At 45.8% G+C, this 13382-nt stretch overlaps 1 protein-coding gene across 3 annotated transcripts; it reads right to left on the minus strand.

Moving 5' to 3' along the window:
- Positions 1-7139: 7139 nt before the first annotated feature.
- On the minus strand, positions 7140-10058 carry SAT1 (spermidine/spermine N1-acetyltransferase 1). Of its 3 annotated transcripts, XR_003988943.1 has the most exons (7): positions 9785-10049; positions 9474-9525; positions 9306-9389; positions 8901-9008; positions 8035-8136; positions 7894-7934; positions 7140-7650 (listed from the first exon to the last, which is right to left on the minus strand). XR_003988943.1 is itself a non-coding variant. In XM_008506375.2 (6 exons), the coding sequence occupies exons 1-6, from the start codon at positions 9848-9850 to the stop codon at positions 7480-7482; spliced, it is 516 nt and encodes a 171-aa protein (XP_008504597.1). In that variant the 5' UTR covers positions 9851-10058; the 3' UTR covers positions 7140-7479. The 3 variants fall into 3 exon arrangements, 2 of the variants coding, with proteins under 2 accessions (XP_008504597.1, XP_030324809.1); XM_008506375.2 differs by lacking the exon at positions 8901-9008 and having other exon boundaries at positions 9785-10058; XM_030468949.1 differs by lacking the exon at positions 8901-9008 and having other exon boundaries at positions 9306-9525.
- Between the last annotated feature and the right edge of the window lie 3324 nt (positions 10059-13382).

Genomic DNA, 13382 nt, shown 5'->3' on the forward strand with positions numbered 1-13382 from the left:
CCACTGCCAGCCCTGCCCAGTCGCTCAGTTGCACCTGAGGAGGGACAAACCCACCTCTTTTCCCTGCATTTCCCCACTTTCACCTCAGCAGGTTTCTCCTCCATTGTGTTCCCACCACAGAGCACAGCAAGCCCACAGCCCTGACTCTGTGACATCCCAGGAGTTGTTAAACCCCATGAGAGGATGCCTTGGACTGGACCGGGACAGGGCTGAGCCTGCAGATGTTCCCCATGCTGCAGCTGGGCAGGTTTGGCTGGGTGCAGGTGACACAATGAGACTTTTGACTTTTGGAGTTGCCTGTGATCATTCCCCATGGCACCAGCTCTCCCGTGGAGCACTCAGAGGGACCTTCGGTGCAAGGCAAGCACTGAAACGCACCAAGGGATTGAGGGCTTCCACCTCCTGCACCACCTCCTGTGGGAGCTCCTCTGAAATGTGTCCTGCAGCACCTGTGATGGGTTGGGGAGGGGGATGTGGGTGCTGTTTGGAGCTGTATACAGTAAGACCACCATGGCTGAACTCAGAAAAAAATCATGAGGCAGAAGGAGCAGCTGTGGGTTAGCACATGGCCCAGCCCAGCCAGCTGAGGAGCTCAGGTGAGGGCTGGCCCAGTGCAGCACATTGCACTATTTGTGTTTCTGACCCTTTTGTTGCAATCTGCACATGGCTTTAAATGGGTTTATATTCATTCTATGTTCTTTACTCCTGCAACCAGAACCACCTGCTGCTCTGTATTTTAAATTAAAAGATTGTCAGTTCCTGTATCCTAAAAGCTCAACAACTTACCTGGGGAGAATGTCACATCCTCCTCTACACCACATGAACCCATCTTGCTTTTAGACCTGTCTTAAGAGGACTTCTGGCTTTTGCAGTCCTATGCTTATGCCAGGAACATCCCAAGCTGACAAACTAGATGTAAGCAAGTGTAAGGGAAGCCCCAGGTGCCCCAGCTGTGCTGCAGGATGGCTGTGGATGTGCAGAGGCAAACCTGGTCCTGCCTGGGACTGAAGCATGAAGGGATGTCTGAGTATGTTGAACTGCAGGGGTGAAAAGTGCTTTGGCTTTTAACAGCAGAAAATAATATCTTGCTGACGCCAAGCCCAAATGGCAAGACAAGGAACTCTGGGGTTCTGGCTGTTGCACAGCCTCTGCACACATGCAATGTTTCCCCTGGGCATGACTCCCTGCAGGACTTCTGTAATCAACTTTCAGCCACATCTTGATGATGGAAAACTCAATATGGAAACACAGGATCATTTTATTACTTCTCTGTGCTGAGAAGATAGTCAACTGATGCCTATAAATCCTGAGTATTTGCTTATGTAAAGTTGTTTTGGTTTTCCTCTGAGATCCTTAAACCTTGTCCTCACTTCACTGTCATTTGGACCAGCTGTACTTTGTAATGTGGTGGACTTTGGTTTATCAGCCTTATTTACAGTGTGCCAGTGTTCAAAGACACGTAGTTACATGAAATGGGTGTGTTTCCTGGTATAGCTAAGGCAAAGCATACACTGACTGCCATAATCCCTTGAATTTTAAACTAGTTTTGCTTAAAACTGGGCTAACATAGTGTTATTTCTTTGATGCTGGTTGCTGCCTTTCTCTACCAATTCTGCCTGTTGCTCATCAGCAACAAATAATTCCAGCTCCTGCAGCACTAAATCCTATGCGTCCTAATCCGTTGAGCTATGGCTAATGAGACTGATGGGATGTAAAAATAATCCAGAAAGTATAATAGTATCCTGGGAATTTACTCCCGAGACTTCTGATTTTGTGGAAGAAGAGTTCTCTAGTATCTTCTGATTACATTTACTTGGACAGAATAAAACCTAAACCATTTCCTTTGATGCCAAGGCCTCTGTGGGGGGTGTGGCTCCCAGGGGCAGCCTATATGGTCAGCACCTGACATCCCTTCACCACCACAGACCTCTCCTCCTACCTCTTCTTCTCTTTACATTTTCTGCCACAACTGCAAAGCTACAGTTCTGTTCAGACACTAGGAGTGGTGGATTTAATCCTTCCCTCTATATTAACTCTGAAAAAATAATATGAAAAAGAAGATTCATGTGCCTGCAACAGTAATTATAATGTATTCAGACTGTTTGATGGAAAATGTTCTCATATATCCATGTTAGCCTATGGTAGGGAGTTGGTTGGGCAAAAACCAAAAAATTCTACTAGATGAACTACCAAAATTGCTTGTCTTTTCTCCTGTACAAGCTGTGCAATGGTGTTTCTCTTTTGGTGACCCGTTGGTGAAAAGAGTCAAATAGGAAAGTTCAGAGAGATTGTGAAGAGTCCAGACTGAAGTCTGGAGCAATTAGAGCAATTAGAAGAAGACTGTTCAAAGGTACATTTGCAGTAATATCTGGATGCCTAATTACAGTACTCAGCTTTGAAAAAAAATCACCCTGCACTTTTATCAGTGTATTTTGAAAACACCAGTGCAATATCCATGTTACTTGGAAACACTAATGGGCTTTCATGTGGAAAGTTATCATCTCCCTCAGACTTTTTTTGTCAGGTGGAGGAAGTTTTCTAAATAGGAATGTCAGGGATTTATGTCCCTTCCACACATGATGGGGTACTGTGAGGTGATTGCTATACAGCAGACATTCAGGGGAAACAAGCACCTGGTTTCATCTTCCCAAAGCACAGTCTCTTTAACCTGTTTTGGTGGAGAAAGGAAACAGAACTCAAGAAAATGGAGATGGCCTTTTCCCTTTGAGTGAATATAAACACCTCACACCTGTGGTGTGAACAATAGAAATAGGCAGAGGTCCAAATGCAAATAAAGAAAACTGTTTGATTTAAAGGAGTTTCTGCAACCTGTGTTTATTTTTCATCCTCATGAGCTAATTATCCCCTGGTGATTCTTATCTCTTGCTTTGGTCTCCAGTAAATCTCTGAAATGAAACCGAAACTGGTTTGAAGATGGAATTTTTTTTTCCCCTGGCTATTTTTGGTAGAGGTGTGTACTTGTGCTTTATTTCTGTCCTCAACAACAGTGAGCACTTCTGATTGCAAAGTAGTCAGAGCAAAGTGGGGTGAGGCCCGGGAGGCAGGAGAAGTGCACCTGGCATTGCTGCACTCCAGTCTGGCTGTGCTCCTACCCCAGACCCCACATCCACCAGCTTCAGCCTTACATCCTCTCCTCCACACGCTCCATACAGGGACTAGTCTGAGCTCCTGATGGGCTCTAAAGTCCTCCCTCAAGGTTGCACTTATCAAAACCCTGCTCGACAGCACAAAAGATAGCCAAGTCTTGAGAGGGACGAAGAAGAGTCCTGGAAGGGAGTTGCACCTGGATGGAGAAGTTATGGCCTGCTTTGAGTTTGTAGTGAGGGTAGCTGCTCCATTGCTGGCAGCCACAATAGTTGTGTGTTGTTTTGTTTCAGATAGTAGCAAAAAAAAATAAATAAAAAAATTGTGGCCCCTTCTCTGAAACCTGAGTTCCAAAATCCTACCCAGGAAAGCAAAACAAATGGGCAAAGCTTGAGTCTTGTTTTGTGAGGTGAATTAGCCAAACCAAGGCAAACAGCTGCACTCTGCAGGTTTCATCAGCGGTGCCATCAGTCAGCATGTGCCTGTGTGTGTACTTGTGTGTGTGTTTGTGCTTGTTTGTGTGTGTGCTTGTGTGTGTGTTTGTGCTTGTGTGTGTGTGTGTGTGTGTGCACGACTGTGTGTACCTGACTGCTCATGCATCCTTCAGCTCAGATTTTGCTCCCCCATGGCGTGTGGAGGGACAGCCCAGGGGAGCGAGTGATGTGAGGAGGAAACTTTTACCAGCTGAAGGAAATAAACCTTCTGGTCAACTCCAAGAAAGGGGTTGGGGGAGGGGGAATGAAGCACATCTCTGTGCTAGCCTCCAGCCAGAAGTGATGCTGTGCATTACGCAATGGTTTCCTGAGTCCTTGCTCCGTACGTGGATGGTGTTTTCCCCGCAGCCACATCCGTAAGAATTCAGCATTCAGCTGGCAAATCTAAACCAAAACTCCATGTGCAGGAAAGCATTAAAGCACTCACATGCCCTTAGGGGGAAAAGTTTGTGCATTGGCTTTTTTAAGTAGGTGGAGAGCAACGGCCCTTTAAAAGAAGAGGGGAGGGGGAAGGGTTGTTTTTCTTGCATATATTATGTTTTAACTCAAATTATGTAGACAAAAAAAGCCTTCTTCCATGCCGTTGCTATGGCTACAGCCCAGATCATTGTGCGGGGAGCCTGCGAGCAGGAAAATGCCAAGTGGAGAGGGGGTGGCGAGCCCTGCGCTCCTGCTTCTCGCAGCCGGGGACGGCCCTCTGCCGCGACCCCTGACCACAAATTTGCCCGAGATCACCTTTCGATCCCCACCCAACGGGGACGTGGAAGCTCTTGAATAACAAAGCCTTCTGCTGACTGTGTCGGCGTGAGGGGAACTTCCCAGGTCACAAGCTTGAGAGGGAGAGTTAGGAGGGTGTTGGCACCTCAGCTCCCCGGAGATGGTATCAGTGATGTCGTAACACTCCCTCTCAAACTCTGTCCCCAGAGGCAGTCCCGTTGCAGTGAGGAAACAGGGTGACACGGAGGCTGACATAGCTGCAGGGCCCACGCAAGCCCTGTGCTGTGATGGGTTCCCACTGCTGTCATACCAGTCACCAGCACGAACCCGACTGGGGCTGCCTAGCCCTGATCATACCCGGTCCTGCATCTTGGTGGTGTGATGGTGCCCCTGGGAGCAAAGCAAGTCAAGCTGGGTGAAGTTTCCCCCGTGTCTAAACCTGTAGAAAATACTCAGCTCTGTCTCAGTTGTAGCTATGGAGTTCCTTTGGTCACCTGAGAGCTTGAGAAAAAGTTATTGAGGGAACTTAAAATTGATCTTTTCTTGAGCCATGGCATTACCACAGCACTCTGCTGGAATCTCTCTTCCCGTAATTGTGAGAATATTCTGGTTTTAAAAAACACAACTCCTAGTAGGATCTTAATGAAAGTCACATCTGGAAGGCTAGTCCTTGTCTTTACTATCATGTGTGAATGTTTAAAATTATCATAGTTGGCTAGAAAATGCCTTCTCATTTAGCACAGACTCGCTTGTTTTCTCTGACTCCCCAAGAATCAGCAGAATTGATTTAGAAAACGCAATGGTAAACTGCACTGGCAGAAGATGATGAACAAGATATGATAAACACTTTTAAATTGATTGAAAATTTTACTAAGCTGCTTGCTTTCCTAATTATAATGCCTAATTAGTCAGCTTGTTCCATTCAGTCATGCAGCTTTGATAGCCTTTTTGTGCTTCAGAAGTCTGGGGCCTGAGATTTATGCAGGTCTGCCCTAGATATTTAATGAACTGTTAATTTGAAAACAAAAACATTCTTAAACTGCTCTACTAACACTCACCTTCTGGGCTGATATTCAGAACCAAAAGAACCAGCTTGAAATAACTTCAAAAGAGATTCCACTGAGGGCTGAGATTTACGAGAGGTTACTGTAGCTCACTCAGCTACCCAGGAACTTACTGCAGCTTTACCAATTAGAAGATAAGAGTAACCTGACACTCGGAAAGAGCCACTGGAGACCACCTTGTCCTTCCTATACCATCTCCAGCTATAGTTACCAGGCCAGTTCATCGAGTGGGCTGAGACTCTCCCCTCCTTTGGCCTTTTGAGTTGCAGAAGAGCACAGGCTCAGCAGGACCAAACAGGGCAGTTTATAACCCAGCAGTAAATCTGCTGTCAAGTGAGAAACCCAGATTCCTGTTTCCCTCAGGCAGAAGAGGGATTTGAGCCTCAGGCTCCTGCACGTGGTGTGAATGCTCTCACAGCTACAAGTGTAGACACAGGGAGTGCCTGGAAATGACTGCTTCTCATGCAGAACCTGATCTGCTGTATCAGGGTAATTTATGCAACAGACTGTGGGCTGGGTTCAGCCTGTGTTTGTCCAGCCAGCCACTTGGACATACAGTGGCTCCTGCTCTTTTCCAAGAGCTCCTACTGCTTATTGGTTTACTCATTCCTGAGGAAACAGGTGACTGACATATCTCATACCTGGGCAGAGCTGGCACACTGCTGCCTACTCTTAGTTGAAACAGCAACCATTTGAATTCATGCTAAATGCCCTGCATAACCTGCTGCTGGTGCTAGGCAGAGGGACACCTCCTTCTTAAATGCATGCCAGGGCTACCCATGGCCAAAGCAGTTGCTGACCACTGCTTTCTAAGAGAAATCTTCCAGATGACATGATCCATGCAACAATCAAAATCAATTTAAAATCTTTTTTTATTTAAACCAATAATAGTGTGAAAGCGGTGCTGGCCAAAAGCCTTTTAGAGTGGGGTTACTGCAGAGAAAGAGAACAGCATAAAATCTGCATACATCCACTTTCACCACCAACTTCTGAGAGGCAGATACAGTATTGCAAAGTTGATAGGTTTGTTTCCAAGCTGATTCCAGAGTTGATGAGCAGCATTTTCACTTACTGCTGTGTGAAGTTTTAGGCATACAGAACAAGTGCTTAATATACAGCACTTGGTATCAGGCAGCTCACTCACTACCAAAAACTACAGAGCACCAATGCACATGAAAACTCTGTACAGCATCTGAAGTCAGGTACATAAACCCAGATTACCAGAGAAACACTGGGTGCTTTTGAAGGGTGAGGGACTTTGGTTTGTAAGAATACTTCCTCCTGACAGTCAAACCTGTTTTTGTGATTTAGGCTTTGAAGCTGTAGCTAGACACTTTTTCCCCTTAAGGCTATCAGCACTATGCAGCTAACTGGAAGGCTCAAGGAAGCAACACCACAAGCTTAAATTTATCTGGAGCTGGTTTCTAGATGGCCAAGACCAGAAGCCTAATTGCAGGACTGCCCCTGAGCACACTGTGACTCACTCCCACTAGAAAAGGACATGCACTGGAGGATGCTCTGCATCACAGAAGAAGCCGTGACTTCAGCTTCTTATCTCAGACCCTTCCACTCAGCTTCAGCACAGGTGCACAGAAGCTCAGTACTGGGTCCTGAAGTCACAGAACTGTGCCTTTTCTCTCTCTGAGATAGTAGTAAGTTGTGCTTTATTTGCAAAAATGTTTGGTTGAATGAGTGAGTCTTTAATTTTTGTCATCTAACTGAAAACTGTGTGTGAGAATTAAAGTCAGAACTACTTCCATGAAGTGAAAACACTATTTATTTTTATAAAAAGCAATAATTAAAACAAACCCTACCAGTGTGTACATTGTACACATTTGAATGACACTTACAAGAATGAAGTTTCCATATAGAAAGATTACAAGCCCACACTGGTAAAGGATGCATACAAGCACATACTGAACTTCACAGATGCCTCAAATCCAGAGGACAGTACCAATTACTCTGACCACACCTGCATAGCATTTTCATTATTAGCATCCATGCTACTTTATTCCACTACAAACTGAACACAAAGCAAGAATGAGTTTAATTCAGAGAGTATATATAATCGCAGGAAGAATTTATTTGCTGGAATCATCTCACTCTTCTGTTGCCATCTTCAAGAGATACTCTTTGTCAATTTTGAAGAGCCTCCACCCTTCCTCCGAGGACAGATCAGAGGCACCCCTTCTCTTATAGAACCTGATGGATGGTTCATTCCACTCTGCAACCAGGAAGTGCATACTGCTGCACCGGCACTTCACAGCAACCTGCAAAAACGTGCAACATGACACATTTCAAACAAACAGCCAGAGATGATAAGCCCAGTAAAAATTTGCAAGATTACGCAGCAACTGTGTATCACCAGAAGTCATCAAGTTCATTCTGTCAGTCCCTCTGGCACTTGCTAAGACAATGCTTTAAGCCGCCTTATGCCCCGTCACCTCCTTTAATTTACTTCTAAGTAGTGCTGAAGGAGAAGCTTTCATGTAGTTAGAACTACAAGTGCATACCTGACTCAAGTTCTTCAGAATTTCTGACCCAATGCCAAGTCCTATAAAAAAAAAAAAAGAAAAAACAAAACCAAGAAACTTAGGTTTAGTATTAAAGAAACTATTTATAGAAAACAACCCCCCTGACTCTGTAATACATACCTCTATACTCAGCCATCACATAAAAATCCTCAAGATACAGCAGTTTTCCAATCCATGGATCATAAGTGAAGTAATACATGGCGAAGCCCACAATGCTGTGTTCTGAAACAAAGGTTGTAACTTTAGTTAATCTGAATTTAAAAAGGCAAAATTGCTGTCTTATATGCATGTTTAAATATACAGATTTCTCTATGACATGCAGGCATTTGCTACTAGGTTTGAACTAAGTTTGCAAGTAATCACACAACTGAAAATACAAGTAGTGACAAACTTCTATCAACCTACGAGAATGAAAACCACCCTTGGCATACCCTGAGGTCCTCAAAAGCACTGCACAGTATGTGCTGAACACAAGGCTTTTTTTTCGACAAAAAAATATGCATTCTCTACTGATCTATCAGTATTTCCACTCTGGAACACAAGAACTTCACATAGCAGTTCACAGTCTAGATGACGGCCTAAACTCTGCTTCCTTAGCAACCAAAACAGTCTATCAACACTAAAGGACACATCTTTCAATGTATATTCCTCAGTAACTACACTGTGTGAGTAGGCATGCTGACAGGTGACCTTTTAGACAGCAGCATTTTCAACACCTCAACTTATGCTTCCACTGAGGGCAAACTGTTTTCTTTACCTCCAGCAGCACACAGTGAAGTTGCAGCCTTCATTGTAATTCTGGGGCTCAACAGGGAAGAGCTAAAACTCTTCCTCCAGCAGCCCACTCAAACCTAAACCATGAGTATTTTAACCACACCTGCCACAACACTCTGCACATACTGCAAGAGAAGCGTGCAAACAAGACTTCTGATCTACTGTGTCTTTGGTAAAGGTTTGGCAACAGCACTTGTCCCTGTAGACCTTACCTCATATTATGATCATCTACTTTATTGTGTAACGGATCTTTTAGTTACCTCCCCGCCCATCCATGTACACGGAAGGGCCATGTACATGGCGAAGCTAGAGACTGTAACCTGAAGATTGGGGACAAATTAAAGAAAAAAATGTGATTCAACAGGATTACATAAAGGTAAGTCAGGGTCAAATAAGACAAGCTATTTAATTAGTCGGAGTCGAGCACATTATGTTACACCTGATCTTCCCATGCCTCCAAGATACACAACTACTTTGGCAGAGTATCACTGTATGTTACTGCATTTAACAGTTAACATACTCCTCCTACCCCAGCTCACTGCTGGGACCTTATGGACAATCGGTAACATTAAGTATATGATGCCTCTTGTGTACAAGTAATTATCAGGAAGTCTCACCTTCAGCCGACCAGTGTTCTTTTGGCACTTCTGCAACCAGACAGTGGTAGAAAGGGTGCTCGCCAAAACCATCCTCAAGCAGTTCTAGAAAAGCAAAATAAACCAGCTCATGAGCTACAGACACTGTCACTCGCCTGCCAGCCCGGTGAGCCGATGTCTCTTTCCTACCTTTCTCAGTGAGGAGCACTTGATCCTCCATGTCCTCGTACTTGGCTAGTTCCTGGAAGAAGAGGAGATGTAAGTGGCCTCGCCCCGTCGCCCCACGGCCGCTCCCCACATCCTATCCCCCCCCCCTCCTCCTCCCTCTCCCTCCGCTCGCCGCCGCCTTGCGCAAGAGTTTGTTTTGACTCAGACGGAAGGACGGAAGTTCCCCCGCCGCCACCGCCCTCCTCCCGCACGCCGAGAGCTGCGGGATCTACCCCAAACCCTCCCGCCCGCCCACCACGCCGCCTGACGACCCGAACCCTGCAGCCCCGCACCTTGATCAGTCGCAGCAGGTCGGGGCAGTCCTCAGGGCGAGCGGTGCGGATGCTGAAAGAGGCCATTTTCGACGGCGCTTCCCCCTGCGGCCCCCTCGGCTGACGAGTCCCCGATGCGTGAACAGGAGGAGCAACTGTTTCTTCATTCGTGTCCCGGGCGCGGCGGCCACCTGCGGTCAGTCAGGCTGCGAGCATGTCCCGGCGGCTTACAGCAAACAGGCGAACTCCCCACAGCTCCTCTGCCAGCCGCTTCGCCCTCGGCTCCGAATGTGCCGCCCCCCACTCCCCGCTGCCCTATCTATAGACCTCAAGCCCCACCTCTCCCCGCCCCTCAGCCAATGGGAGAGCCGGCGCTGCTCCCCCTCAGCCAATGGGAGCGTCGGATCCCGCCTCGGCCCTGCCGGCAATGGGGCTGCTGAAGGGGGGGGGTGTCTCGTGACATTACCCCCTCCCCGCCCCGACCCCCGCCTCGCAGCGCCCCCTACCGGGCGCCAAAGGCACACGCTGCGCCTTCTTCCCACGGCGGGGTCGGGGTCAGTGGAGTGGGGATCCCAGGCTCGGCGGTCCGGCTGTCCGGGCTTCTGCCGGCCGCCGCTTCCCCTCCCGGAGAGTCGGGGCTTGTTCCCTGAAACAGGAGCCTGTCGGTGGCACAGCGAGCGCCCATACACCGGCCCCGGGGCTCTGCTTGCGAGGGTGTTGGTCACCCCTCATACTCTTTTTTTGAGGTCGCGGCGCCGCCTTGTCCGCCGGGTTTAGGCTGAGGAGCAGGGCGGCCTTCACACACCGGTGTGTGTGTGTGTGTGTGTTGGGGGTTGTAAGAAAAAAAAATAAAAATACAAATAAAAGCCTTTTTACTTGCTTGAAATACTACGTAGTTATCGGTACCAAACCCTGCGGGGAGGGGAGGGTGTGTGGCACCCGGTACCAAGGTGTGCCCCTGGGCTAGAGCGTCCTGAAGGAAGAGGGTCCAAAATGTGGAAGTTTTACTTCGGGCTTGGGGAGATTTTCAGCTTGACACACGCGAGGTGTAGCCGAGCCGATTCACCAGCCCGGAGGACTGGAGAGGAAGGGTTACCTCTGGGAGAAGCACAAAGGACAGGAGTGTTTCGAAACCAGGAGGGATCTGCCGTAAGGGAGGCTGAGACTCCTTCACAGCGGAGGCACTGAGAAGTGAGGAGGGTGTGATGAAGGAATGCGGTCTGGATAAACTCCCCGAGATGCCTTTGGAGTATGGGGAATTATCCCCAGCACAGCTCTTCGTCTTGAACATTACCTGCAGATGTAGATGTAAGATGTAAGCTGGAGAAAGAGAGCTGGATCCTGGTCTAGGTGGCCATGCACGGCTGTAGACCTGCCAGCTAGGCCTCCAAGAGAAGTATAATTATTAAGCATATATATGTATTTCTTTTCAGCTTCTTCTGTAAATATTGCAGCTATCATGTCCATCCTTAGGTCCACTAAAGGATTCCTTTATTTTACTTTTAAACTGCCTTGGTTTAAGAGTGATTTGGGATATGGGAAGACACTAAGTCATGCTGTGGCTGCAGAGTAACAGTCCTGAAAACCTGGATTCCCAAACACACACTCGCACTCTGCTTTTCAGTGTATCCAATAACCTACAGAGTTAAACTTCATTTTGACAGAGGGGCCAGCCTGGAACATGATATTGCAAGAGACTTGTATGGCAAAGTATATGTTCTGGTGGCTGGTGTTAGCCAAGAAAATCCTTTGGCATGCAGTGGGAAGTGCCTCAAGTCTTGTAAAAGTAATTTAAGATTTCTGTAAACACCCTAAGTGCCTCTATTTGTCCTCTGTTGGAGCAAAAAAGGAGATGGCTGAAAAACAGAAGCATTTCCAAAACACAAAGCAATAGCAAATAGCTAGTAGTAGAAAAGTTAATATTTGTTTCAGGAGTTAAAATCGGGATGACCTTCAGGACAGGGCTCTTGGTAAGGAGACTGAATCTGAATAAACTAGCAAAGAATAGACTCAGCCTAACTACATACATTGAATGAATATACATTTTTCACTCCCTAGAAATGATCTGGCTGGGATCAGAAGTGGGCAATACTGTCTATGTGAAAGACTTAACAGTGTTTTTGTTCTGAGAGAGACTTAACAGTGTTTGTGTTGTGTCAACTCTTTTTGTTTAGCATTTCACAATGAGGAAGTCATGCTGTCAGGAAACCTACTGTTGTGTAAGAGCAGAAAGTGCCTGGTTTCTTTCATTCTCAAATCAGGAAAGTCATATGATTTTGGAAGTTGAAGTTTCAGTGAAAAAAAAAAAAAAAAAGCGTTTTCCACCTTGACTGTTTTTGAAGCTCCCACTTTAACTTGCTCAGAAATATGCTGATATTGTGTTACCCTAGTGAGTATGGTTCACTGGAATTAGCTTTCAATTTAACAAGGCAGAATAAAAAAAATATTCCCAAATTTCCAAAGAATAGTCACAAAACAATAGGAAATGCAGAGAATTAAAAAACACAAGCTTCACAATAAAATAACAACAAAACCCAAAACCAAGCCCAACCAAAAGCCAAAAAAACAAAAGACAAAAACCCCACAAACTAGAACAAAATGAAAAGTATATAATTAAGATAACTAGCCTCAGAGACTATGCTGCAATTATTTAGTTACATCTTGCTAGGGGTATTTTTTCAGAAGAAGGTTAAGACGAATGGTTATATTTTGTTACAAATAGGTTCTAAAAGAACTCAGTTGTGTGACTGGATCAGAATCATGGGCCTTTGTACTTTACAGCTTCTTTCTTTTGTCTCAGGTCTATTGAACTTCTTTTGTCATCTTGACGTTGCTGAGGTCACTGTTGAGATCTATTGATTTGGATAGGGCTTGGATTTTATACTTCAATGATCAACCTATTTTATGTGGGCTTCTCCCCAAGCGAAGGAGTGGTCTCCATGAGTGTCCTGAAAAATATCAAGATTTATTTAAATTCTGCAGCTGAAAAGTGGTTATAAAACCTGTTTGAGGTGAATGGATGTTGTAACAACCTGTTACAATGAAATAACACTGAAGTCTGGACTAGCTGTCTCTTGTGTTGCTAGCCAGAGACTTCCATGAGGAACCTGCTGACTGTGAATCCATCTGCACTGCCACGAATGGTTAGAATTATCTAGACAGATCATCATTGTTCCTCTTACTCTCATTTTATCTTCTTCCTAAATCTTACTTGTAAGTGGGGAGACAGAAATTTTTGTGCAAAATAGATAGCAGCACTTGTTTTTAAAGCGTGAAGTAGGAACTGGTATTAAGAAAAGCACACAGAGCACAATGTATCTGACTGAGGCAAGTTTCCCCCCCACATCCTCTCTGGAGATGGAGGCCTTGTCTAGCCTCAAAGTACAGGAAAGAGCTGTGCTAGTTCCTCAAGATCCTTTCATGGAGATGCAAATGAATAATTAATTCACAGACGTGTGGGACCTCAGCTGGACACACTTGTACTGTCAACATGTTTTTATTTGCATCTACATTTCTGAATATCCTCTTATCTTGGGGACTGGAAAGAAAGGCTGAAAGTGGGCACCAGCTAGCTTTCTTTACTGTTCAACTAATCAAACTCTCCTTTACTTCTGGTATT

The sequence above is a fragment of the Calypte anna genome, chromosome 1 (genome assembly GCF_003957555.1).
Source record: "Calypte anna isolate BGI_N300 chromosome 1, bCalAnn1_v1.p, whole genome shotgun sequence".
NCBI lineage: Eukaryota > Metazoa > Chordata > Aves > Apodiformes > Trochilidae > Calypte > Calypte anna.